The sequence below is a fragment of the Coregonus clupeaformis genome, chromosome 12 (genome assembly GCF_020615455.1).
Source record: "Coregonus clupeaformis isolate EN_2021a chromosome 12, ASM2061545v1, whole genome shotgun sequence".
Classification (NCBI taxonomy): Eukaryota; Metazoa; Chordata; class Actinopteri; order Salmoniformes; family Salmonidae; genus Coregonus; species Coregonus clupeaformis.
In genome coordinates, this window is record NC_059203.1 from 53,794,397 (window position 1) to 53,821,135 (window position 26,739).

The 26,739-nt window shown below is 43.9% G+C and overlaps 1 protein-coding gene across 2 annotated transcripts in view; it reads right to left on the minus strand.

Moving 5' to 3' along the window:
• The window catches only part of LOC121577679 (solute carrier family 41 member 1), a 55,661-nt gene that overhangs the window by 2,964 nt on the left and 25,958 nt on the right, over positions 1-26,739 (minus strand). For both annotated transcript variants that reach the window (XM_041891452.2, XM_041891451.2), the window contains exons 4-10: positions 16,085-16,156; positions 15,457-15,601; positions 15,130-15,276; positions 12,848-12,995; positions 657-736; positions 365-499; positions 73-221 (exon numbers count right to left, since the gene is read on the minus strand). In XM_041891452.2, coding sequence (XP_041747386.1) covers positions 73-221; positions 365-499; positions 657-736; positions 12,848-12,995; positions 15,130-15,276; positions 15,457-15,601; positions 16,085-16,156 — 876 coding nt within the window. The remainder of the gene's footprint in view (positions 1-72; positions 222-364; positions 500-656; positions 737-12,847; positions 12,996-15,129; positions 15,277-15,456; positions 15,602-16,084; positions 16,157-26,739) is intronic.

Consider the following 26,739-nt stretch of genomic DNA (forward strand, 5'->3'; position numbering starts at 1 on the left):
CTAGAGACAGAGAGGAAGAGTCGTGAGGGTGTGTGAAGGTGTGTGAGTGTGTGTGTGTGTGTGTGTGTGTACCTGCAGTAGTGCAGCAGCCATGTAGAAGGCTATGAAGATGGATGTTAGCGTGGTGTGTCCTCCCTGCATGGAGTTGATAGTGTAGAGGAAGACCAGGTGACCTGGAGCAACCAGGAGGAAGAGCACCCGTGCCGAACGAGAGTTCACATCTGGGAAAGAGAGAGAGAGAGATAAATAAATTAACAAGAAGGGAGCATTAGCTTAACGAGTCTTCCCTCAACCAACAGGCATTTTGATAACAATCCTGCATCAGTCAATATTGAACCTTTCTATAAAACTAATCAATACTCACTGGAGCCAAAGAAGGAGGTGCAGGGGGTGGGGCATTTCCTGGGGTTGGGGTCAGGGTCTCCCATAGGGATACCGTTCATGTGCAGATAGGTGGAGATTCTACTGGCCTGCACCGCTACCAGGTTACCTCCAACACCTGGCATACACACAATAGAGCACAAATATGAGACATAGTGTATCAGTGGTTGTGTATGAGTGCTTGTGTATGAGTGGTTGTGTATGAGTGGTTGTGTATGAGTGCTTGTGTATGAGTGCTTGTGTGCAGAGTATTCAGTGCCAGGAGAGAGTCTTACCGTTGATAACAGGAGTGAAGACAGCCATGCCAGCGAAGTTGGGGTTTGACACGGTCTTATCTAGGATCAGACCCCCAACACTGAGGGAGAGAACAGAGGAGGGGAGGTGAGACACAGGACAGACACAGGTGAGAGATGAGAGGTACTCGTTTTTCAAACACTCCAAAAATGTCTTGTTAACAAACTATAGATTTGGCAAGTCGGTTAGGACATATACTTTGTGCATGACACAAGTAATTTTTCCAACAATTGTTTACAGACAGATTATTTCACTTACAATTCACTGTATCACAATTCCAGTGGGCCAGAAGTTTACATACAGTAAGTTGACTGTGCCTTTAAACAGCTTGGAAAATTCAAAAAAAATATGTCATGGCTTTAGAAGCTTCTGATAGGCTAATTTACATAATTTGAGTCATTTGGAGGTGTACCTGTAGATGTATTACAAGTCCTACCTTCAAACTCAGTGCCTCTTTGCTTGACATCATGGGAAAATCAAAAGAAATCAGCCAAGACCTCAGAAAAAAAATGGTAGACCTCCACAAGTCTGGTTCATCCTTGGGAGCAATTTCCAAACGCCTGAAGGTACCACGTTCATCTGTACAAACAATAGTACGCAAGTATAAACATCATGGGACCACGCAGCCGTCATACCGCTCAGGAAGGAGACGCGTTCTGTCTCCTAGAGATGAACGTACTTTGGTGCGAAAAGTGCAAATCAATCCCAGAACAACAGCAAAGGACCTTGTGAAGATGCTGGAGGAAACAGGTACAAAAGTATCTATATCCACAGTAAAACGAGTCCTATATCGACATAACCTGAAAGGCCGCTCAGCAAGGAAGAAGCCACTGCTCCAAAACCGTCATAAAAAAGCCAGACTACGGTTTGCAACTGCACATGGGGAAAATATCGTACTTTTTGGAGAAATGTCCTCTGGTCTAATGAAACAAAAATAGAACTGTTTGGCCATAATGACCATCGTTATGTTTGGAGGAAAAAGGGGGTTGCTTGCAAGCTGAAGAACGGGGGTGGCAGCATCATGCTGTGGGGGTGCTTTGCTGCAGGAGGGACTGGTGCACTTCACAAAATAGATGGCATCATGAGGAAGGAAAATTATGTGGATATATTGAAGTAACATCTCAAGACATCAGTCAGGAAATTAAAGCTTGGTCGCAAATCGGTCTCCCAAATGGACAATGACCCCAAGCATACCTCCAAAGTTGTGGCAAAATGGCTTAAGGACAACAAAGTCAAGGTATTGGAGTGGCCATCACAAAGCCCTGACCTCAATCCTATAGAACATTTGTGGGCAGAACTGAAAAAGCGTGTGCGAGCAAGGAGGCCTACAAATCTGACTCAGTTACACCAGCTCTGTCAGGAGGAATTGGCCAAAATTCACCCAATCTATTGTGGGAAGCTTGTGGAAGGCTACCCGAAACGTTTGACCCAAGTTAAACAATTTAAAGGCAATGCTACCAAACACTAATTGAGTGTATGTAAACTTCTGACCCATTGGGAATGTGATGAAATAAATAAAAGCTGAAATAAATCATTCTCGCTACTATTATTCTGACATTTCACATTCTTAAAATAAAGTGGTGATCCTAACTGACCTAAGACAGGGAACTTTTACTAGGATTAAATGTCAAGAATTGTGAAAAACTGAGTTTAAATGTATTTGGCTAAGGTGTATGTACAGTAAGGGAAAAAAGTATTTGATCCCCTAATGATTTTGTACGTTTGCCCACTGACAAAGAAATGATCAGTCTATAATTTTAATGGTAGGTTTATTTGAACAGTGAGAGACAGAATAACAACAAAACAATCCAGAAAAACGCATGTCAAAAATGTTATAAATTGATTTGCATTTTAATGAGGAAAATAAGTATTTGACCCCCTCTCAATCAGAAAGATTTCTGGCTCTGATAGATGAATTTGTATTTGTTAAATAATGACTAAAGGATTTCACCCCAAATACGGTATAAATGTGTAAACTGTATTAGAATTATAAGAAAATAAAACCACTAACAGGGAATATGGGTAGAAACTGTTGGAGGCCAACATACCATAGTAAGAGGGGACTTAGAAACTGCTGAAAACTCTACTGTGGAAAGTCACAGGCCGCCTAAAGGTGGGCGGAGCAAAGTTCCTTTGTGTGAAGGCATATAAAAAGTCTGTGTGTGTTTTGAGCGGGAGAGCGCTCTCATTGAATAAAAATGCTGATCCCTTGCAGACTAGAGAATTGTTTAATTCATACTTAACTGGAGTCTTACACCCTCTGGGGATTATTCAATGTTTGAGTATTAGAGATAGAAATTCTCGTGACAATTGGTACTTCGAGCCGGATATGAATATCAGTTTTTTGTCGTTCCGGGGACACCGAAAACCGTGCACGGGCGGATGAACATCCGTATAAAGTAAGTCCTGGCCTCCGATATTGAGGTTCAATACAGGCCGGTGGGAAACTGATGAACGACAGAAACGGTGACGATATTGTTATGTATGGTACGACGTGCTGCGTTACGGATGAATGGGTTGTCAGAATGCGTGGCACATGTCATTAAACGACAGAGTGATGTTCAATGTGAAACTGTGCAGATGTCCGTTCTTCTACAACTAGGCTAGATATAACAGATATCTAACCAAAATTGAGTCCCAGCTGCAAGAATAAGGTCAATGATTTTTATTCATGGTTTTTTGAGGGGGATTGATATCTTCAAACTGCAGTAGGAAGAAAAAAATATCTGTTCAAATCTGCTGTAGTGAGGGTAGTAATCTGTTGATAATCCAAAAGGATCGACATCCCGGCAGCCCGTTTTTAGACGCTTATCTAGAGGAAACCATGCGGCAGTATGGGGGGGGGTGTAGATCAAAAGAGAGGAAGGAAGTGGGTCCGCAATTGACTCAAGGTAATATAAAGTAGTTAATATTGAGATTGTACAAGATACAGTCTTTACAATATAAACGGGAAGGGAGATAATTATCATTGTGTGAGATACAGTGGGGAGAACAAGTATTTGATACACTGCCGATTGGGAGACAGTACATAGATCATATGATAGAAATTGATTAAGCATTATTTCTATCTATCATTTCAGAGCGAGGTACAGCAAGTGTTTGGTGTTACTTCTAGCCTACTTAGAAAGGATATTACCTAGATCTGATTCTAATAATGGAGGATTGGTGATAAACTGAACCTAACATGACGTTACTACAGCAATTTAGGATGGTTAATGTTGTTACGTTAGTTTTTAAACCCTATGATAGAGGTAAATGCAGAATGCTGTTTGAGAGTGTGTTTTATTTTGTCTACTAGGAATAAATGGAAGAAGCTCCATGTTTTTTGTCTGCGGGTGTTAAACATTGGGGCTTGCTGACGAGGATCAATGGTTGCTGTGGAAAAGGAAGTCATAGGGGGTTGGATGTTTGGGGTGAAAGGGCTAGCTAGTTAGTTGTGCGAACTAGTGACGTTTAGGGTGGTGACGTAACTTGCTATGCGACACGGAAGTAGTTGTTTAACTTGTTTTGCAATGATAGCGGATTTTGTGGAGCGACATGGTAAATGTTGTTGATATGGGTAGAGGGTCCCTGGTTTGAACCCAGGTAGGGACAGAAAGCAAATATTTTGCATTGATGCTATTGACCTAGATTACTAGATGAATTGATAACATTACGTGAAAGGAATTGTCTTACCAGCACATAGCGAATAGTATAACATAGTAATTAAAGTTGCATATCGGTGAATAGATGTTTTGTTAGTTTTGACTATAACTTTACAATAATTTGTCATCCGTTAAAGTACTGTTATATGGAAAGTTAGCGATAGAGAATAATAGATATTGTAGAGGGTTTACAAAGTAAGTAAGTTAATTGGGTGATGAGACATGTTGAATTGATGTTGAATTGGATTGTTTAATAAGACTGGTATTAAAATAATTATTTATATTTAGGTGAATGAAAATATGTTATTAGGTAGTAGTGCTTTGTGGAGACAATTTACTAATGACACGATTTCATAAGAGGGTGAAAAGAAGTAGTGATAGTTGGGCTATATTGACATATGTAGGAAGCATTGGGATGATATGAAGAACATGTCTAGATAGTTGAATATGAAACTCTATTTGATAATTGGTAATTATTATTATTACATTATATAGTTTGTTTAAACAACAGTGAGTTATGCAGACAGTTCATTCATTCTAAAAACGATAATCTGTTTATGGTACTTTTTTACTATTAGGCTGATGAAGAAGTAAACATTTTTTGTAAGTTATGAAGTTATTAAACAATAGGTTTATATTTTAAAACATCAATGCAACAGGTTGCGATGATTAAATTACTAGAAAGGGGTTATAGGTTTATATTAGAAGGTGTAGTGAACTTAATGAAACGTGGTATTATCTAGTGTTTTGTGAGTGGGAGTTTTTTTCCAGGATTGATGGAAGTCTCCTATAGCATTATGTTAAGGGGAGAGTAGGAGACAACGTATCAAACCATTTTTGAATAGATGCATGGGATAAAATATCACGTCTTACTTAAGCGGAGTACGTGATTGTATTGGCTAATGAATGAAATATGACATTTACAGGGGTAACAGGAACAATAGAAAGGGAAACAGATTTTCCTATGTTGTTGATCAAGTATACGATAATGGATCATTTGATATGGGATCACATGGAGCAGATTTAGGGCTTCAATAATCATTGTGAGAATTAAAGAGGATATGATCTGAAGGGTAATCAAGTAAACATAATCATTGTATACTCGAGGAACCTTGAGTGGTTTTCATCTTTTAAGAGATTTTATATAATATTTTTATGGAGTAGTTATGAGGAATTAGATTGATACAAACGATTATTGATGAGATAGGACTGTGTACATCTGTATCATGTTTTGTGTGTACTTACTATCTTTGGATTACTGATTGTAATTGAATGTTAACAAAATGTGTAATTTATTTTCCAGCAGAAAGGGGATTTGCTTATCTCATTGGAATGTTGCCCAGGGCTAAGGGGAGCAGTTTAGTGAAGTTAGGCATTATTAGGTCGTAAAAGGGAGCTACCAAATTAAGTAAGGCCTGGCTATTTTTATTTGTTGTTTTCAATTGGGTTTTTCAAATAAAACACAACACACCTAGTATGATGTTTATAAAGAGTTGTTATTTTGATTTTAGGGGGGTTTCAACAGGTCAAAGGTGATCAGTCTTAAAGGAGCACACAAAGTTTTTTTTATTTTTTGACTGAGTTTTGGGTATACATGATTTCTTATGAGAATAAATGTAATTAGGTCTTAATGTACACTTGGGATAAGTAACATTTATGAAATGTTTTGAATGTTGGTGATGTTTAGTATACTATTAGATGGAGCAATTCTTTGAAGGATTTCAATGACCTCTGAACTCTGTTTTGACTTTCTAGTGTGAATTGATCAATCCTAGTACGCTCTGGCTCAGGCCATCAATTTATAGAGCGATTATCAGCTCCTGTGACTTTAAAACATGAAAATTCAGGAGGAGGAGCAGGCATACCTGTACTGATATCAAACCTATGTCCAGTTAATCTGCTAGGAAGAGACGCTATGACTCAGTTGAAAGTAGCTGAAACACCGACTGAGAGGGGTATGAAGGCATATGTGGTACGGGATAACATGGTAGTGAGCGGGGAGGGAGAGCCAGGCTATAACCAGGAATTTGGGAAAGTTTGAACCTCAGGAAGGAAGCCAAATGTTAATTTAGGTAGATTATATTCTATTAGCTAATCCCACTCAAGAGGGATGTAAGAGGGATACAATCCAATTGTTGACCTTTCTGGCAGAACAGGGACAAAAAAGTAAGCAAAAATAAACTTAAACTCTGGCAGAGCGAGGTAATTTACTTAGGACATACCATAACTCAGGAGGGGCGAACGTTAAGCTCATCTAGAAAAACCCCTGATGGTACGAATGCTACAGGATATGCAGTTGTAACAGAGACAGACGTCTTGGAAGCTGAATCTTTACCTATAAATTATACTGCACAACAGGCTGAGATAGTAGCTCTCACTCGTGCATGTCATTTGGGAAAAGGGAAAAAGATTACTATTTACACCGATAGTGCCTATGCATTTAATACAGTACACGTACTTGCTGCACAATGGAGAAACAGAGGAATGGTAAAAACTTCTGGCAGAACCATTACACATGCCCAGTTAATTTTGAATCTTTTAGATGCTGTACTCCTACCAGAGAAGTTAGCTATTTGTAAATGTGAGGCTCATACTAAAGGTGTAGATAGCATAAGAAACGGCAACAGAAAGGCAGATGAGGAAGCGAAGAAGGCAGGCCTCAAACCACAGGCACCTACATACTTACATCTGAAAGAAGAAGTGAACATTGATAAAACATTACTGATAGAGAGGCAGTTGAGAGCACCAATGAAGGAAGTGACCAAATGGGAGAAAATAGGAGCAGTCAAGAAGGAGGGAATTTGGCATAAGGATAATTTACCAATATTACCTAAGTGATTGTTTAGGTAGGTGGTAATATTGACACATGGGCAGTGACATGTGTCAAGAGGGGGGATGATGGTAGTTGGTAGGATTAAAGATAAATAGACGGAGGAGAGGACTAAATACAAAATAAAAAAATTTATATACAGTCTAGAAAGGAAATACTAATGTGAACGGTATGATTAGAGAGGGGTTAAGGAAAACACACAGGAGCAGGCAGAGATAGAAATTGAGAGCACCCTAGCAGAGCACATGAGAAGGTTGTTTATTAACCACACCTGTATGTCAAAGGTTTTGTGCCCCACAGGTGAACTAAAGGAGAAGGTGACCCACTCTATCCAACCAGGTGACTGGTGTGGATCCAGTCCCTAAGAAAGACTGGAAGCAGGCCTGTTGGGATGGGCCCTATCAGGTTATATTAGTCACCGCCTTTTCCATTAGAATAGCAGAAAGAGCAACCTGGGTCCACGTTACCCACTGCAAAAAGGTAAGAACACATACAAGCACCACTGAACACACGCAGAGTTAGAGAGAAGAACTGTACCAATAAGGTCTGGGGATCACCTCTGTTAACGAAGATCTCCTACCCCGACCTATCATCACTGTAGTGTGTTCTTAGGGTGTGAGTATGGGGTGGTACCAAGCAGAAAGACTAAGGGCAGGAGAGGGTTGGCGGTTTTTGGGAATATGTGTAACCCTGAGCTGCATCATAGTCTCGGCAATGGTCCTGATATGTCAAGATCCACCACCACCCGCACCAATTACGCTATGCCCTTACCATTGTTAAGAAGTAAAAGAGAAACGACCCGACATACCGACCGTCAGGGACGAGTAACCTACAAAATAGGAGTCAAAGAACGGGTGGTGTACATGTCAACAAGCAACAGAATGGAATAATACCCCACCATATTTGTGTTCGGGCCCCACGGCGGATTGTTCCTGGACTCAAGTATTTAAACACACTTGGGGACGGGGATATGAGACCGGGCGGGACTGGACATCCAGATGGGGGGTAAAGAGAAACAAAGACATCACGAATTGTCAATTCAATTGGAAATAGTAGTAATGTGACTGACTTAGGTTTGGAAGCATAGGAGAGAAGTCTGAACCTTACAGCCCCTGTAACCGATGTGTGGTGGGCGTGTACCAGTAAAGGCCGTATAAGGCAGACAAGGCCAAAAGGGTGGGTAGGTATCTGCGCCCCGGTTCTACTGGTTCAGCCAGTTAGAATTAGTGACCGGAAACCAAGGAAAGGGTTAAACAGACGTAGGAGGAGTATTGACCAGAAGGAGAGTAGCCCTATTTGAATGGATACAATTGGGATACCAAGGGGGTTACCGGATGAATACAAAGCTATGAATCAAGTAGGGGAAGGATTTACTACAACGTTCTTTTGGAGGGTAGCAATCAATAAAAATGTGGATTGGATTAATTAGATATATTACAGCCAACAACGGTTTGTGAACCAGATTAGAGATGCAGTGAGGGGTATCTCAGACAAATTATCTGCCATCTCGCTCATGACTTGTCAAAATAGGTTGGCTCTAGATATGTTGCTGGCAGAAAAGGGCGGTGCAGAGCTCTTGCAGGATTGACTGCTCTAAGTGAAGAATGGGCTGAGAACTCAGGAGTTAATACATATTTGATAGGGTGGTTTGATGAAATGTTTGGCAAATGGAAAACCATAGCAGCCACCATCTTGGAGGCAGCCATCGCTTGTATTGGTATTCTTGTATTATGTGGTTGTTGTCTTATTCCCTGTGTCCGAGGGTTGGTGAGTAAGGCGTTGGAGGATGCAGTGTCTCAACAGATGATGAGATATGGACCGACTTCGGACTCTGACCAGTGGAATGTGAAATACGATCCTCCAGGCTTGGTGGAGAACGAGGACTTTGACCCTGAAAGACCGCAATTGGATGAAACTTTTATTGGTTCTTACGTATGAAGGGAAAATCTCAAAAAGAAGACCTATGATTGAAAGTAGATAATATACAGTGGGGAAAAAAAGTATTTAGTCAGCCACCAATTGTGCAAGTTCTCCCACTTAAAAAGATGAGAGAGGCCTGTAATTTTGATCATAGGTACACGTCAACTATGACAGACAAAATGAGATTTTTTTTCTCCAGAAAATCACATTGTAGGATTTTTTATTTATTTATTTGCAAATTATGGTGGAAAATAAGTATTTGGTCAATAACAAAAGTTTCTCAATACTTTGTTGTATACCCTTTGTTGGCAATGACACAGGTCAAACGTTTTCTGTAAGTCTTCACAAGGTTTTCACACACTGTTGCTGGTATTTTGGCCCATTGCTCCATGCAGATCTCCTCTAGAGCAGTGATGTTTTGGGGCTGTTGCTGGGCAACACGGACTTTCAACTCCCTCCAAAGATTTTCTATGGGGTTGAGATATGGAGACTGGCTAGGCCACTCCAAGACCTTGAAATGCTTCTTACGAAGCCACTCCTTCGTTGCCCGGGTGGTGTGTTTGGGATCATTGTCATGCTGAGAGACCCAGCCACGTTTCATCTTCAATGCCCTTGCTGATGGAAGGAGGTTTTCACTCAAAATCTGACGATACATGGCCCCATTCATTCTTTCCTTTACACGGATCAGTCGTCCTGGTCCCTTTGCAGAAAAACAGCCCCAAAGCATGATGTTTCGACCCCAATGCTTCACAGTAGGTATGGTGTTCTTTGGATGCAACTCAGCATTCTTTGTCCTCCAAACACGACGAGTTGAGTTTTTACCAAAAAGTTATATTTTGGTTTCATCTGACCATATGACATTCTCCCAATCCTCTTCTGGATCATCCAAATGCACTCTAGCAAACTTCAAATGGGCCTGGACATGTACTGGCTTAAGCAGGGGGACACGTCTGGCACTGCAGGATTTGAGTCCCTGGCGGCGTAGTGTGTTACTAATGGTAGGCTTTGTTACTTTGGTCCCAGCTCTCTGCAGGTAATTCACTAGGTCCCCCCGTGTGGTTCTGGGATTTTTGCTCACCGTTCTTGTGATCATTTTGACCCCACGGGGTGAGATCTTGCGTGGAGCCCCAGATCGAGGGAGATTATCAGTGGTCTTGTATGTCTTCCATTTCCTAATAATTGCTCCCACCATTGATTTCTTCAAAACCAAGCTGCTTGCCTATTGCAGATTCAGTCTTCCCAGCCTGATGCAGGTCTACAATTTTGTTTCTGGTGTCCTTTGACAGCTCTTTGGTCTTGGCCATAGTGGAGTTTGGAGTGTGACTGTTTGAGGTTGTGGACAGGTGTCTTTTATGCTGATAACAAGTTCAAACAGGTGCCATTAATACAGGTAACGAGTGGAAAACAGAGGAGCCTCTTATAGAAGAAGTTACAGGTCTGTGAGAGCCAGAAATCTTGCTTGTTTGTAGGTGACCAAATACTTATTTTCCACCATAATTTGCAAATAAATTCATTACAAATCCTACAATGTGATTTTCAGGATTTTTTTTTCTCAATTTGTCTGTCATAGTTGACGTGTACCTATGATGAAAATTACAGGCCTCTCTCATCTTTTTAAGAGGGAGAACTTGCACAATTGGTGGCTGACTAAATACTTTTTTTCCCCACTGTAACTATTCTCTGAGGTTAATCATGCTTGTAAATACATTTATCCTGAGTGTGAAATTTTTTGTCATAGGGTGGATTGATAGATTAATTTGTATTTTTAAAATAATGACTAAAGGATTTCACCCCAAATACGGTAAAAATGTGTAAACTGTATTAGAATTAAAATAAAATAAAACCACTAACAGGGAATATGGGTAGAAACTGTTGGAGGCCAACATACCATAGTAAGAGGGGACTTAGAAACTGCTAAAAACTCTACTGTGGAAAGTCACATGCCGCCTAAAGGTGGGCGGAGCAAAGTTCCTTTGTGTGAAGGCATATAAAAAGTCTGTGTGTGTTTTGAGCGGGAGAGCGCTCACATTGAATAAAAATGCTGATCCCTTGCAGACTGGAGAATTGTTTAATTCATACTTAACTGGAGTCTTACACCCTCTGGGGATTATTCAATGTTTGAGTTTTAGAGATAGAAATTTACGTGACAAGCTCCAAGGTGTCTTTTATACAGGTAACGGGCTGAGATTAGGAGCACACTCTTAAAGGGAGTGCTCCTAATCTCAGCTTGGTACCTGTATAAAAGACACCTGTCCACAGAAGCAATCAATCAATCAGATTCCAAACTCTCCACCATGGTGAAGACCAAAGAGCTCTCCAAGGATGTCAGGGACAAGATTGTAGACCTACACAAGGCTGGAATGGGCTACAAGACCATCGCCAAGCAGCTTGGTGAGAAGGTGACAACAGTTGGTGTGATTATTCGCAAATGGAAGAAACACAAAATAACTGTCAATCTCCCTCGGCCTGGGGCTCCATGCAAGATCTCACCTCGTGGAGTTGCAATGATCATGAGAACGGTGAGGAATCAGCCCAGAACTACACGGGAGGATCTTATCAATGATCTCAAGGCAGCAGGGACCATAGTCACCAAGAAAACAATTGGTAACACACTACGCCGTGAAGGACTGAAATCCTGCAGCGCCCGCAAGGTCCCCCTGCTCAAGAAAGCACATATACAGGGCCGTCTGAAGTTTGCCAATGAACATCTGGATGATTCAGAGGAGAACTGGGTGAAAGTGTTGTGGTCAGATGAGACCAAAATCGAGCTCTTTGGCATCAAATCAACTCGCCGTGTTTGGAGGAGGAGGAATGCTGCCTATGACCCCAAGAACACCATCCCCACTGTCAAACATGGAGGTGGAAACATTACGCTTTGGGGGTGTTTTTCTGCTAAGGGGACAGGACAACTTCACCGCATCAAAGGGACGATGGACGGGGCCATGTACCGTCAAATCTTGGGTGAGAACCTCCTTACCTCAGCCAGGGCATTGAAAATGGGTCGTGGATGGGTATTCCAGCATGACAATGACCCAAAACACACGGCCAAGGCAACAAAGGAGTGGCTCAAGAATTAGCACATTAAGGTCCTGGAGTGGCCTAGCCAGTCTCCAGACCTTAATCCCATAGAAAATCTGTGGAGGGAACTGATGGTTCGAGTTGCCAAACGTCAGCCTCGAAACCTTAATGACTTGGAGAAGATCTGCAAAGAGGAGTGGAACAAAATCCCTCCTGAGATGTGTGCAAACCTGTTGGCCAACTACAAGAAAAGTCTGACCTCTGTGATTGCCAACAAGGGTTTTGCCACCAAGTACTAAGTCATGTTTTGCAGAAGGGTCAAATACTTATTTCCCTCATTAAAATGCAAATCAATTTATAACATTTTTTACATGCGTTTTTCTGGATTTTGTTGTTGTTATTCTGTCTCTCACTGTTCAAATAAACCTACCATTAAAATTATAGACTGATCATGTCTTTGTCAGTGGGCAAACGTACAAAATCAGCAGGGGATCAAATAAATTTTTCCCTCACTGTAAACTTCAGACTTGAAACAGGTAGGAGAACAGTGACACAGATGGGCGGCAGGTAGCTTAGTGGTTAAAAGCATTGGGCCAGTAATCGAAAGGTCGCTAGTTCGAATCCCCGAGCCGACTAGGTGAAAAATCTGTCTATGTGCCCTTGAGCAAGGCACTTAACCCTAATTGCTCCTGTAAGTCGCTCTGGATAAGAGCATCTACTAAAATAAAGGTGAAAACAGTGAGAGACATAGGTTTTGCACCTGCTGATTGCCATGGCAATGATGACAGGTTCCCAACCTGAGTAGAGCACCTCTCTGGTGGAGGGGATCCTCCGAGCTATCAGCACCCACAGAGGGGTCAGCGCCACAAACACAGCACACACCAACGGGTTGGCATAGTCGTTAAACTCTATAAGAGAACAAACACAGGAGTTAGCATCATTGTTACGCTATACACACACGCACTTCATCAGCTCAATATAAAAACAGTTATCAACACATGATACACAATGCTGTTTGTGTTTGAGATGCTCAGACTGGGTGTGAATGGGAAATGTGCAAATATGAAATGTGTAATGTTTGTATGTGATGGTGGGGTCAATGAGGTCAATGAGGTGTGGTGTGAAAAAACATGTTAATCTGCATCACAAGGTGTGTTGACACTGAAAACACTAGCACTGAACTAACAGTAGATGGCATAGCTGTGGGGTCACACACTCAGACATACACACATTCCCTACCACTATGAGGTTAGTGGTGGAATCAAACCTCAAGTAGGCCTATGTTAAAATAAGATCCCTACTATTAATGTCAAGCCAGGAAGGGTTGAGTTAAAGTGTTTCCATCAGTCAGCCACCAATTGTGCAAGTTCTCCCACTTAAAAAGATGAGAGAGGCCTGTAATTTTCATCATAGGTACACGTCAACTATGACAGACAAAATGAGAATTTTTTTCCCAGAAAATCACATTGTAGGATTTTTTATGAATTTATTTGCAAATTATGGTGGAAAATAAGTATTTGGTCAATAACAAAAGTTTCTCAATACTTTGTTATATACCCTTTGTTGGCAATGACACAGGTCAAATGTTTTCTGTAAGTCTTCACAAGGTTTTTACACACTGTTGCTGGTATTTTGGCCCATTCCTCCATGCAGATCTCCTCTAGAGCAGTGATGTTTTGGGGCTGTCGCTGGGCAACACGGACTTTCAACTCCCTCCAAAGATTTTCTATGGGGTTGAGATCTGGAGACTGGCTAGGCCACTCCAGGACCTTGAAATGCTTCTTACAAAGCCACTCCTTCGTTGCCCGGGCGGTGTGTTTGGGATCATTGTCATGCTGAAAGACCCAGCCACGTTTCATCTTCAATGCCCTTGCTGATGGAAGGAGGTTTTCACTCAAAATCTCACGATACATGGCCCCATTCATTCTTTCCTTTACACGGATCAGTCGTCCTGGTCCCTTTGCAGAAAAACAGCCCCAAAGCATGATGTTTCCACCCCCATGCTTCACAGTAGGTATAGTGTTCTTTGGATGCAACTCATCATTCTTTGTCCTCCAAACACGACGAGTTGAGTTTTTACCAAAAAGTTCTATTTTGGTTTCATCTGACCATATGACATTCTCCCAATCCTCTTCTGGATCATCCAAATGCACTCTAGCAAACTTCAGACAGGCCTGGACATGTACTGGCTTAAGCAGGGGGACACGTCTGGCACTGCAGGATTTGAGTCCCTGGCGGCGTAGTGTGTTACTGAGGGTAGGCTTTGTTACTTTGGTCCCAGCTCTCTGCAGGTCATTCACTAGGTCCCCCCGTGTGGTTCTGGGATTTTTGCTCACCGTTCTTGTGATCATTTTGACCCCACGGGGTGAGATCTTGCGTGGAGCCCCTGATCGAGGGAGATTATCAGTGGTCTTGTATGTCTTCCATTTCCTAATAATTGCTCCCACTGTTGATTTCTTCAAACCAAGCTGCTTACCTATTGCAGATTCAGTCTTCCCAGCCTGGTGCAGGTCTACAATTTTGTTTCTGGTGTCCTTTGACAGCTCTTTGGTCTTGGCCATAGTGGAGTTTGGAGTGTGACTGTTTGAGGTTGTGGACAGGTGTCTTTTATACTGATAACAAGTTCAAACAGGTGCCATTAATACAGGTAACGAGTGGAGGACAGAGGAGCCTCTTAAAGAAGAAATTACAGGTCTGTGAGAGCCAGAAATCTTGCTTGTTTGTAGGTGACCAAATACTTACTTTCCACCATAATTTGCAAATAAATTCATTAAAAATCCTACAATGTGGTTTTCTGGATTTTTTTTCCTCAATTTATCTGTCATAGTTGACGTGTACCTATGATGAAAATTACAGGCCTCTCGCATCTTTTTAAGTGGGAGAACTTGCACAATTGGTGGCTGACTAAATAATTTTTTCCCCCACTGTAAGTATAACGCAGAGTGGGTGTTGGTGAGATGTGTGTATGTGACTCAAGTAGTGTGTCTCATGTAGTATGTGTTATTATTAATTCTGTGATCTCAAGTGTCTGTGTGTGCATACCCAGCTCCTTGTATAGTCCTGTGCTGATGCCAGCCAGCAGAGAGAGGGTGATCAGGTCTCCCAGACTGGCAGCGATGGGCGTGGCCACGTTGTCAGGGTTGATGCCCACCTTCCTGGATGCGATGATTACACCAATCATAATGATCCCTGCAGACAGAAGTAGGGGCTTAATGTTAAACACACCAATCATAATCAGCTTTATGGAAATGTGTAACATATATTGTCCATTTTCATTTGATCACAGTTTAATTGTTGTTAAATTGTATCTGGGGTTAAATTGTATCTGGGGTTAAATTGTATCTGATATAATTATTCTTCTAGTGGTACCTAGTATCAGAGAAGCGATGAATGCGGTTGCCACACTGGAGGCACACAGCAGGATAGCATGTCCCAGTCTAAAGTTTCCCTCGGGGATCCAGCCAAAGATCACCGCGGCGATGGACGCCAGGAACCCTACTACCGTGGCCTGGACCTGGGAGGAGGGCAGAGAGAGAAGGGGTAAACTATACTGTACGTGTGTGTGTGTCACTGCAGCAAACGTCTCGTCGACCTGAGGAGGCTTAGTGTGTGTGTGTGTGCGTGTGCAAGAGAGAGAGAGAGAGAGAGAGAGAGAGAGCGAGAGAGAGAAGTACTGTAACCCCCTGGTGAGCTGACCCAGCACACAGTGACCCCCTCTAGCAGGTTATGTGACTGACAGAGATCCAAAGTGCTGGGGTTGGGGGGCTTCCAGGAACCACTCAAATATTACACATAAGAGCACTTGTACATCTAACTCTGTCCAGTTATTGTAACAAAATGTCACCTTACCAGGACACACTGTGATTGGACTTGTTATTTTTTATGTCTGTGTTCCATCATTCCATGCACATGTTTTGTTTGAGAATGTGTTGAATGGTTTTCTGTGTTCCACAGTGCTCCATGCAGGTGTGGTGGAATGTTATAGAGTGTTCCGTACCTGGATGAGGGCGAGGTTTCCAACGATCATCTTCCACATGTCCTTGGCTGAGTCCATCTGACCAATATTAGCCTGCAGAGAGAAACACAGGAGACCGTAAGAGAACATGACCACAACACAACCATAACATAACTATAACACAGGTGACCATGAGACCATGACCACAACACAACCATAACATAACTATAACACAGGTGACCATGAGACCAAGACCACAACACCACCATAACATAACTATAACACAGGTGACCATGACACCATGACCACAACACAACCATAACATAACTATAACACAGGTGACCATGAGACCATGACCACAACACAACCATAACATAACTATAACACAGGTGACCATGAGACCATAACCACAACACAACCATAACATAACTATAACACAGGTGACCATGAGACCAAGACCACAGCACACAACTATGTCTGACTGACCACGGATTGAATCGAGGAAAAGTAACCAGAATCATGATGCTTCAAAAGCAGAGAATATGTACAATTGAGTGTGTAGAAGTGTACATGAAAATGTGTTCGGTGTGCGCGCGCTGTGACGTTGGCACTGGGTTCTGTCAGAACAATCAGGGTTCAGTTCTCTTGACAAAGGAGCTCTGACCCCTCCATGCTGCGGCCGACTCCACTTATCTCATCTTTCTCTTTCTCTGTACACACACATACACACACACACACACACACACGTCTTTCTTATGCATAGTCTCAAGCATAAAGTGGCTGTCCAACAGAGGGACAGTGTGTGTCAGAGGCTATGAGCCTAATGACCACTCTGCTCAGAGGCGTGTGGTGTCTGTTTCTGTATCTGTGTCTGTCAGGTAGGGGGGTTGAAAGAGGAAGGCTGAGTCTTCAGGGGCCGTGTTTGAAACCATCTCTCCTTCCTTTCTTCCAATGATCCTTCCATTGATTACCCGGCAATGTCGTAAAAAATACAATAGGTCAAATAATGGTCTTACTGTAAACGCTCTTTACAGGCTATGTTACACAACTATGCATAGTCCAACAGGGTGAGCTATGCAATTGAACCAATATCATATACTGTAAAAAGAAACAAATATATAAAAAATATTAGATCTGTGATTAGGATACTCGGAAAGGCAAGATGGAAGGAGGCTTTTTCTAAGTACTCAAACAGGGTGAGATGCTGAGTAGCTTTTTAATATATCTCTCTCACACACACACACACACACACACTCTCTCACTCCTCAGGCAACAACACTACATCAAGCTCTAGTGACTAGTCACATGAGAGTGCTCCTGACTGCCAATAACAGAGATAATGCTTTATAAGGAGAGAGGAGAAAATGTTTGTTGAAGGACAGAGCAGGGAGAGCAGAGAGAGAGAGAGAAAGAGAGCGAGCTAGAGAAAGAAGTTGAAAGGGAGGAGTTGGTTCAGAGCCGGACCACATTAGCCTCTAAGTCCCAGCTTCAACATGAGCTTCTGTTCCCTCTGAACACACATATGGGACTAGCCCTAACACTACTGAAGTGTCCCTGACTCGGTCACAGCGACTCTGCCTCAGTGTCAGCATGACAGTATGTGCATGTGTATGTGCCTGTGAGTATGTGTCCGAGTGTGTGTGTGTGTGTGTGTGTGTGTGTGTATAGAGAGAGATGAGATAAGTGGAGTCGGCCGCATGGTGGATAAGGGTGTGCAGGGCAGGGGGATAAGAGACAGGGCAGGTCACACTACTACACTACACACACCAGCCACCCAAACAATAAAGAAACCATACGCTCACACAGAAACACACACACCACTGATGGCGTGTGATGACGGCAGCAAGGGCTCTGCCAGAATAGGCCACAATGTCACGTAGGCTTTAGCCTTGGTTGTTTTTCTGTTGGTGTATGTGTGTTTTCCCTGATGTTGAAGGCTATGAGCTGGTGGTGAGATAAGGCAGTGTGTAGCTATCTCTAAGGGTTTAGTGTGTGACAGTAAATTACAATAGCTAGCTACCCCCCGCTAACTTTTTCTTAGCCTAGCACTCATCCCTCTTTTAGGCTTAGAGAGAAAGAGAGCAGGAATAGCAGATATGATGATTATTATGAATATTTACATTAAACCATGCAAATAATGTATGCCAGGGAGTAGCCTACAGTAAGCTGGCTCTTGACACTATGTGGTAGCTAATGCAGTAATGCCTGACTGCAGTCATCCACTAAATATGATTATTCCAATAGTCAAATAGGCTCAAACACAAGGATCACAGAGAGTTACAAAAACAACTGTTTGTAGAAAGGAGAAAGGAGAGAGAGAGAGAGAGAGAGAGAGAGAGAGAGAGAGAGAGAGAGAGAGAGAGAGAGAGAGAGAGAGAGAGAGAGAAAGCTTTGACTATGTACAGACTCAGTGAGCATTGCCTTGCTATTGAGAAAGGCTGCCGTAGGCAGACCTGGCTCTCAAGAGAAGACAGGCTATGTGCACACTGCCCACAAAATGAGGTGGAAACTGAGCTGCACTTCCTAACCTCCTGCCAAATGTATGACCATATTAGAGACACATATTTCCCTCAGATTACAGCGATCCACAAAGAATTCGAAAACAAACCCAATTTTGATAAACTCCCTTATCTACTGGGTGAAAAACCACAGTGTGCCATCACAGCTGCAAGATTTGTGACCTGTTGCCACAAGAAAAGGGCAACCAGTGAAGAACAAACACCATTGTAAATACAACCCATATTTATGTTTATTTATTTTCCCATTTGTACTTTAACTATTTGCACATTGTTACAACACTGTATATATACATAATATGACATTTGAAATGTCTTTATTCTTTTGGAACGTCTGAGTGTAATGTTTACTGTTAATATTTATTGTTTATTTCACTTTTGTTTACTATCTACTTCACTTGCTTTGGCAATGTTAACTTACGTTTCCCATGCCAATAAAGCCCTTAAATTGAAATTGAATTGAATTGAATTGAGAGAGAGTGATCTTAGCCCGGATTACCCTCAACCCCTAAACAAAGACAACCATTTTCAGCAGACCAAAATAAGAAAGAAGACGGAGATGTGGTCATGTGTATGGCATTCTGCCTCAGCCCCTGGGATCAACTCTTTTTTCTTTGATAAGCGCATTAGGAAACTTACAGTGGTCTTAATCTGTTGATAATTAGTAATTCCATGGAAAGAAACGTGGCCGACTGGAGCCAGCCAAGATCCAAGATAATAACTCTAGGCGGAAAGGGAGTAGGCTAATGTCACACCAAACAAATTACATACACAGTTCATCTGCCAGATCATACACACTCAAGTCACCTGGCTTCCACCAAGTCGCAACAGCAAGGAAAGCAATAAAGTTAGACTTTGTTACATAAAAAATGCATCCATCCTTCCTCCTTCCAGTCCTGGAATGGGGGTTACCCACCACAGCAATATCTGGGCGCCCTACACTCAATTCACCTACATCACAGGTCATTAGTCAGGACAGGAAAAAACTGGCAAAGCTTATCACATTCTGCTGTGTTTGTTAAGCTGTTTTCCCACAAGCCAATGGAAGGAATGTGTGGATTGGTGTGCTTAAGAGCAGCAGTGAGCTAATTATTTTAGTTACCACATAGTTCCAGGAATACACTCTTAGAAAAAAGGGTTTGAAAAGGGTTCTTCGGCTGTCCCCCTGTGCTAATAAGCTATCTGCGTCTCCTAACACCTGTGTGTAAACAGAAGACGGAAGCCACAAACGTGTTTGTGACACTCTGGCTCCATGGACTTTATTATTGAGCCAGGGTTGTTCATTTTCCTTGTTTGGGTGTATTTCTATGTTGGGTATTCTGGTTGTTTCATTTCTATGTGTGGTGATTGTTCGTGATTATTCAGGTGACTCCCAATCGGAGGTAACGAGTGACAGCTGTCGGCTCGTTATCTCTGATTGGGAGCCATATTTATACTGTGTGTTTTCTCGTGGGTATTGTGGGTTTTTGTTCCATGTTTCTGTCAGTGTTACAGAGGACTTCACTATCGTCATTTGTTGGTTTTTGTGGTTGCTTTATTTAATAAAGTCATCATGTTCACTCCACGCGCTGCGTATTGGTCCGCTTCTTCAGACGATCGTGACAGAAAAACCCACCATAGAAGGACCAAGCAGCGTGTCCAGGAGCAAGACAGCTGGACATGGGAGGAAGCGCCTGGTAAGGAGCTCGAGAGGCTGGCGATGGCCCAGGTGGGCAAATCGTGGTCCTGGGAGGACATGCTCGGGGGGCAAGGGACCTTGGGGGAAGATCAAGGCCCTGGCGAGAGAGGAGCAACGGCGTCCAGCAGGGCCATCATCGTTGGAAGGACGAGAGGCAACCCCAAAAAGTTTTTGGGGGGCACATGGCTTGGACGACGGGGCTAACGGAGGCAGAGAAGGGGCGAATTCAAGAGGCAACCAGGTTACGGGGGTCACTGGCCAAAGTAGGGAAAGGAGATGTAGAGGCACGGCGTGAGAGACTGAGGTGTGTATCCAGTCCGGTCCGGCCCGTTCCAGTTCCCGGGGTAGAGCCAGTGGTGTGTGCCTCCAGTACGGTCCGGCCTGTTACGACCCCTCGCACCAAGGATACGGTGCGCTTCGCCAGCCCGGCCCGGCCTGTTCCGGCCACTCGCACCAGGGATACGGTGCGCTTCGCCAGCCCAGCCCAGCCCGGCCTGTTCCGGCCACTCGCACCAGGGATACGGTGCGCGTCGCCAGCCCTTTCCCACCAGTGCCTACACCACGCCCCAAGCCTCCTGTGTGTCTCCCGAGTCCTGTGCGTCCTGTTGCTGCTCTCCGCACTAGGCTTAATGTGAGTCCCCAGGGTCCAGCATGCCCTGTTCCGGCTCTCCGCACTAGCCCTTATGTGCGTCCCCAGGGCCAAGCATGCCCTGTTGCTGCTTCCCGCACTAGCCCTGAGATGCGTGTCCTCAGCCCGGTACCTCCAGTTCCGGCACCACGCATCAGGCCTACGGTGCGTCCCCAGGGCCAAGCATGCCCTGTTGCTGCTTCCCGCACTAGCCCTGAGATGCGTGTCCTCAGCCCGGTACCTCCAGTTCCGGCACCACGCATCAGGCCTACGGGGCGTCCCCAGGGCCAAGCATGCCCTGTTGCTGCTTCCCGCACTAGCCCTGAGATGCGTGTCCTCAGCCCGGTACCTCCAGTTCCGGCACCACGCATCAGGCCTACGGTGCGTCCCCAGGGCCAAGCATGCCCTGTTGCTTCTCCCCGCACTAGCCCTGAGATGCGTGTCCTCAGCCCGGTAACTCCAGTTCCGGCACCACGCACCAGGCCTACGGTGCGCCTCAGACGGCCAGAGTCTGCCGTCTGCCCAACGGGGCCTGAACTGTCCGTCTGCCCAACGCCGTCTGAACTGCCCGTCTGCCCAACGGCGCCTGAACTGCCCGTCTGCCCAACGGGGCCTGAACTGTCCGTCTGCCCAACGCCGTCTGAACTGCCCGTCTGCCCAACGGCGCCTGAACTGCCCGTCTGCCCAACGGCGCCTGAACTGTCCGTCTGCCCAACGCCGTCTGAACTGCCCGTCTGCCCAACGCCGTCTGAACTGCCCGTCTGTACTGAGCCTGCAAAGCCGCCCGTCTGCCATGAGCCTTCAGAGCCGTCCGCCAGACCGGAGCCGCTAGAGCTCTCCGCCAGACAGGATCAGCCAGAGCCTTCCGCCAGACAGGATCAGCCAGAGCCTTCCGCCAGACAGGATCAGCCAGAGCCTTCCGCCAGACAGGATCAGCCAGAGCCTTCCGCCAGACAGGATCAGCCAGAGCCTTCCGCCAGACAGGATCAGCCAGAGCCTTCCGCCAGACAGGATCAGCCAGAGCCTTCCGCCAGACAGGATCGGCCAGAGCCTTCCGCCAGACAGGATCGGCCAGAGCCTTCCGCCAGACAGGATCGGCCAGAGCCTTCTGCCAGACAGGATCAGCCAGAGCCTTCTGCCAGACAGGATCCGCCAGAGCCGTCCAGCCAGGATCCGCCTGAGCCAGCCAGCCAGGATCCGCCAGCTAGTCAGGTACTGTCCCTTAGTCCGGTGATGCCCCTTAGTCCGGTGCTGCCCCTTAGTCCGGTGCTGCCCCTTAGCCCGGTGCTGCCCCTTAGCCCGGTGCTGCCCCTTAGTCCGGTGCTGCCCCTTAGTCCGGTGCTGCCTCTAAGTCCGGTGCTGCCCCATAGTCCGGTGCCGCCCCTTAATCCAGGTGGGTTTAGTTGGGGGTGGTCATGTGGAGGGGGCTACGGAAGCGGATAGTGACTAAGGTGGGGGTGGGGACCACGACCTGGACCAGAACCGCCACCATGGACAGACGCCCACCCAGACCCTCCCTAGACTGTATGCTGGTGCGCCCGGAGTGCGCACCTTTAGGGGGTACTGTGACACTCTGGCTCCATGGACTTTATTATTGAGCCAGGGTTGTTCATTTTCCTTGTTTGGGTGTATTTCTATGTTGGGTATTCTGGTTGGTTCATTTCTATGTGTGGTGATTGTTCGTGATTATTCAGGTGACTCCCAATCGGAGGTAACGAGTGACAGCTGTCGGCTCGTTATCTCTGATTGGGAGCCATATTTATACTGTGTGTTTTCTCGTGGGTATTGTGGGTTTTTGTTCCATGTTTCTGTCAGTGTTACAGAGGACTTCACTATCGTCATTTGTTGTTTTTTGTGGTTGCTTTATTAAATAAAGTCATCATGTTCACTCCACGCGCTGCGTATTGGTCCGCTTCTTCAGACGATCGTGACAGTGTTGTCACTGAAAAATACTGTTGGCTGCAACTGTGTTAAAACTGGTTGAAACAGTGTACAGTAAGTGTGTATTTTGCATTAGTACAATTATTTTGATGTGATATGAAAGTAGAGGGAGTTATGTTTATGGGCTCCTGAGTGGCGCAGCGGTCTAAGGCACTGCATCTCAGTGCTTGAGGCGTCACTACAGACCCCCTGGTTCGATTCCAGGCTGTATCACAACCGGCCGTGATTGGGAGTTCCATAGGGCGGTGCACAATTGGCCCAGCGTCGTCCGTGTTTGGCCGGTGTAGGCCGTCATTGTAAATAAGAATGTGTTCTTAACTGACTTGCCTAGATAAATAAAAAATGTTTCTAGAACCGTACTGCAATTGAGAATCGATTCACGTTTAGATGGAGTATTTGGCTGTTTTGGCTTCCAGAACCAATTTGCCTTTAAACAGAACATGTAAGGTCATTGGACTATAAGGAATAATGTTAGGCTCCTTTAGTCCATTATTGGGCTAGCTTGCTAGCTAACATTACCTAGCCGTGTAGCCTATATTATAACATGAAGAACACTGTATGATAACGTTACTGTGCTTTTATATTTGTATGGGAGGGGTAAACGTTCATTATTGTTACTTGATCATGAAGCATGTTGTTAGCTAGTTTTGGCTGTGTATTGTCAGCTAATTTAAATGTGTACGGACAAGAAAATAAACCCTTTAACTGTCTGCACATGCTTGTGAATCATTAAAATATTCAAGAGTGTAATATGGTTTGTTTGCATTATTCAATAGTGCAATATGTTTTAGAAGAAAAGTTGCTCAGATTGTTAAATAGTTTGTGCTTACTGGCTAGTGGCTACTGTGATATTTACGGTCAATTTGAGCTGCAGACCAAGAATGTTGCATTGCCAGCCACAACGAAAGGTAAGGCAATGATGTAATGTGAATTGAAAAGTAGATCTCTTTCGCTACACTGCTCCTCAGACTCTCCATCTCTCGTAGTGGGAATAGGGCCTAACTACCAATCTAAGAATTGTTAGTTGACATGACTAATTGATTGACTGTCAGTGACTGACATAACAAGAGAAAAACTGCTGATGCACAACCACATTTTTAAATTGCACCTGGTGTATTCTACTATTCTTGCTCTCAATAGTAAGTTGAGATCCCGATTGAGTCCCCCCCCCCCTTATTTAAATATAATATTTTGGGTCAGGGCCCCCCTAGCGGTCGGGGGCCTTAAGCGACAGCTTATGTTGCTTATGCCTGGAACCAGCCCTGGGTTCTCCTATTGGGACAGCCAAATAACCATTTAAGGTTCTACATAGCACCTTCTTTTCTAAGAGTGTAGGAGGCTAGCTAGCCCCTCCTTTTAGTCACACCAGTGTGCCACGTCTAGGTCAATCACCCCTCTGCCTGCAGCCTACAATGGACAATAGTGTTGTGTTGGTGTGTTAGCGCATTGGTGTTGTTAGCTGGGTGTTAGCTCATGAGCTAAGAGCCTGATAGAGATGTAAACACTTGACTGGTGTCAGGTACAACAGTCCCAGGCTGTTGGTTAAACTTTGAGCAAAGTTACAGAAATTAGGTGTGAGAGCTGGAATCTGGGCCAGTTAGCCAGTTAATGGTCTTACAAAACCAGACACATACAATTCAAAACTCCATTGACTAAAGTCTGGAGATAAATTGCAAACAACACTTTGGTTGTTAGGTTGGTAAGTGTTGTTGATGTAGTGTAGGTATGAGAAGTTCAGCCTGTCTGTGAGAAACATAAATATTTTTGCTTTGACACAATCAGCCAGACGTTGTTATGTCTGGAGAGGAGACAGGTATACAGGTGTCCAAACTGATTAGTGGAAAACTACACCAAACTCAAACACACACTGTTATTATTTAACCAATCCAAAAGGCAGCTAGCTGCCTGCTTGCCTCCAAAGGCACCAGTAGGTAGCATTTTTCCAGTAGGTTAGTTCCATTAGGGATGGGATTCGAAGGCAGCATCACATTATAATGCATTCACATTCCACAGAGCGCCACAAAGTAGCCACTGTAGCAGCGTGAGCAACTAGTGCTAGCAATTCAGTGAACAACTATCCCAAAATGGAAATATCTGACACGAATAACAAGTAAACAAGTAACAGAATCGATCTCCTCAGTACCTGTTAATGAATTAAGTTGACACCGACCAGATTAATTATCCTACGGTATAGGGTCCTCCTCTCGCATATTGCTTGGTCTGCTGCTCCATCGTTGTGGACATGACAGGCTTGCATGCATGATATCATACTGGCTATGATTCATTGTGATAGCGAAATAGGCTATTTATCTGATTGTTTAAGAATGATTAATAGCCAGAATAGTGGTGTTTCACTGTGAAACTAATATTGCATTAGAGCTGCAGTTTTTTCTAATGAGTAGGCTTGCATTTTGATTAATTCACACAACTATCACACCCGTGCATATTATTAAATGGCACTGATGTTTACGATAACATGGTTTTATATTTGTTGATAACTAATATTGAAAGTTGATATGAAGCAATCTAACTAGATTAGAAGGCCTAGGATACTTCATCCTAATGTAAGCTAAATGCATTGGATGCAAAACAAATACTGGCATGTGATAAAGGTTAACATGTCCAATATAATTATATAAATGCAAATAAAACAGGAATATACACTTAGTGGCCAGTGTATTAGGTACACCATCCCGTTCACGAAAATGGTTCGCCACGTGGCCTTGGCTTGGTATATAAAGGGGGCAGACAGGCATTCAATTACTGTTTTGATTTAACTTAACATGGGCAAAACGAGTGACCTAAGCGACTTTGAGCGTGGTGTGATCGTCGGTGCCAGGCGCGCGGGTTCCAGTAGCAATGGCCGGCCTCAGGGGCTTTTCACGCACTACAGTTTCTAGGGTTTACCGAGAATGGTGCGACAAACAAAAAACAGAAGATTTGGCGTAAGCAGCAGGAGTCCACAGGAGTCCATGGCCCCATCCTGCCTGGTGTCAACGGCACAGGCTGGTGGCAGAGGTGTAATGGTGTGGTGAATGTTTTCCTGGTACACGTTAGGTCCCTTGATACTGAAGAATTCAGGCTGTTCTGGAGGCAAAGGGGGGTCCGACCCATTGCTAGGTGTACCTAATAAACTGAGTATCTATTCAATTAAATTAATACAGCATTGTAATATTGATGCCTTTCTCTCTCCTTGCATAGGATTAGACAGATAAACTGCAGTCACCAGATGCCCAAGCCTCAAAACCAGAAACATGTGGAGACATCAACATTTGTAATTTTGAATACATACAAAATATATATATATATATATCTGAGCATGAGTCCTTAAACACAGTCCATTGTACAAAATAAGTAATTCCCAAGTGAGGGACATTTCAAGGAGATTAACCTCCAACAGTCATAAGCTTGTTTAGTACCTGAGCGCAAATTTAATCATGAAAGACACATTTTTGTTTTTATAGACAGGACAGGAGTTTACAGGTTTTTGTTCCAGCCCTTCACTAACACCTAATTCAACTAATTGTGGTCTAAATTGAAGACTTGCACACAGTGCAATCCCCTGGGACAGAAATCACATCTGTATTTTAGAATGAGCTTCATAAGTTACAATGTCCTGAATAATATCCTGGGATATGGTGATTTTCCTGGTGGCTGAGAGGTTCATCTGCAGGGTGTCAGCGTGAGATGTCCTTCAACCTGGAACAAGCAGGCACAAGGGGGGAGAAATTAACCTCATTGCTCAAATTTCAGTGCTGGTTCAAGTTGTTGTTTATTTTGCTAATTTGCACCCCAGTTTCTCTATTTGCACATCATCTTTTGCACATCTATCATTCCAGTGTTAATTACGAAATTGTAACTATTTTTGCACTATGCCCCATTTATTTATTGCCTTACCTCCATAACTTACTACATTCACACAGTGTATATATAT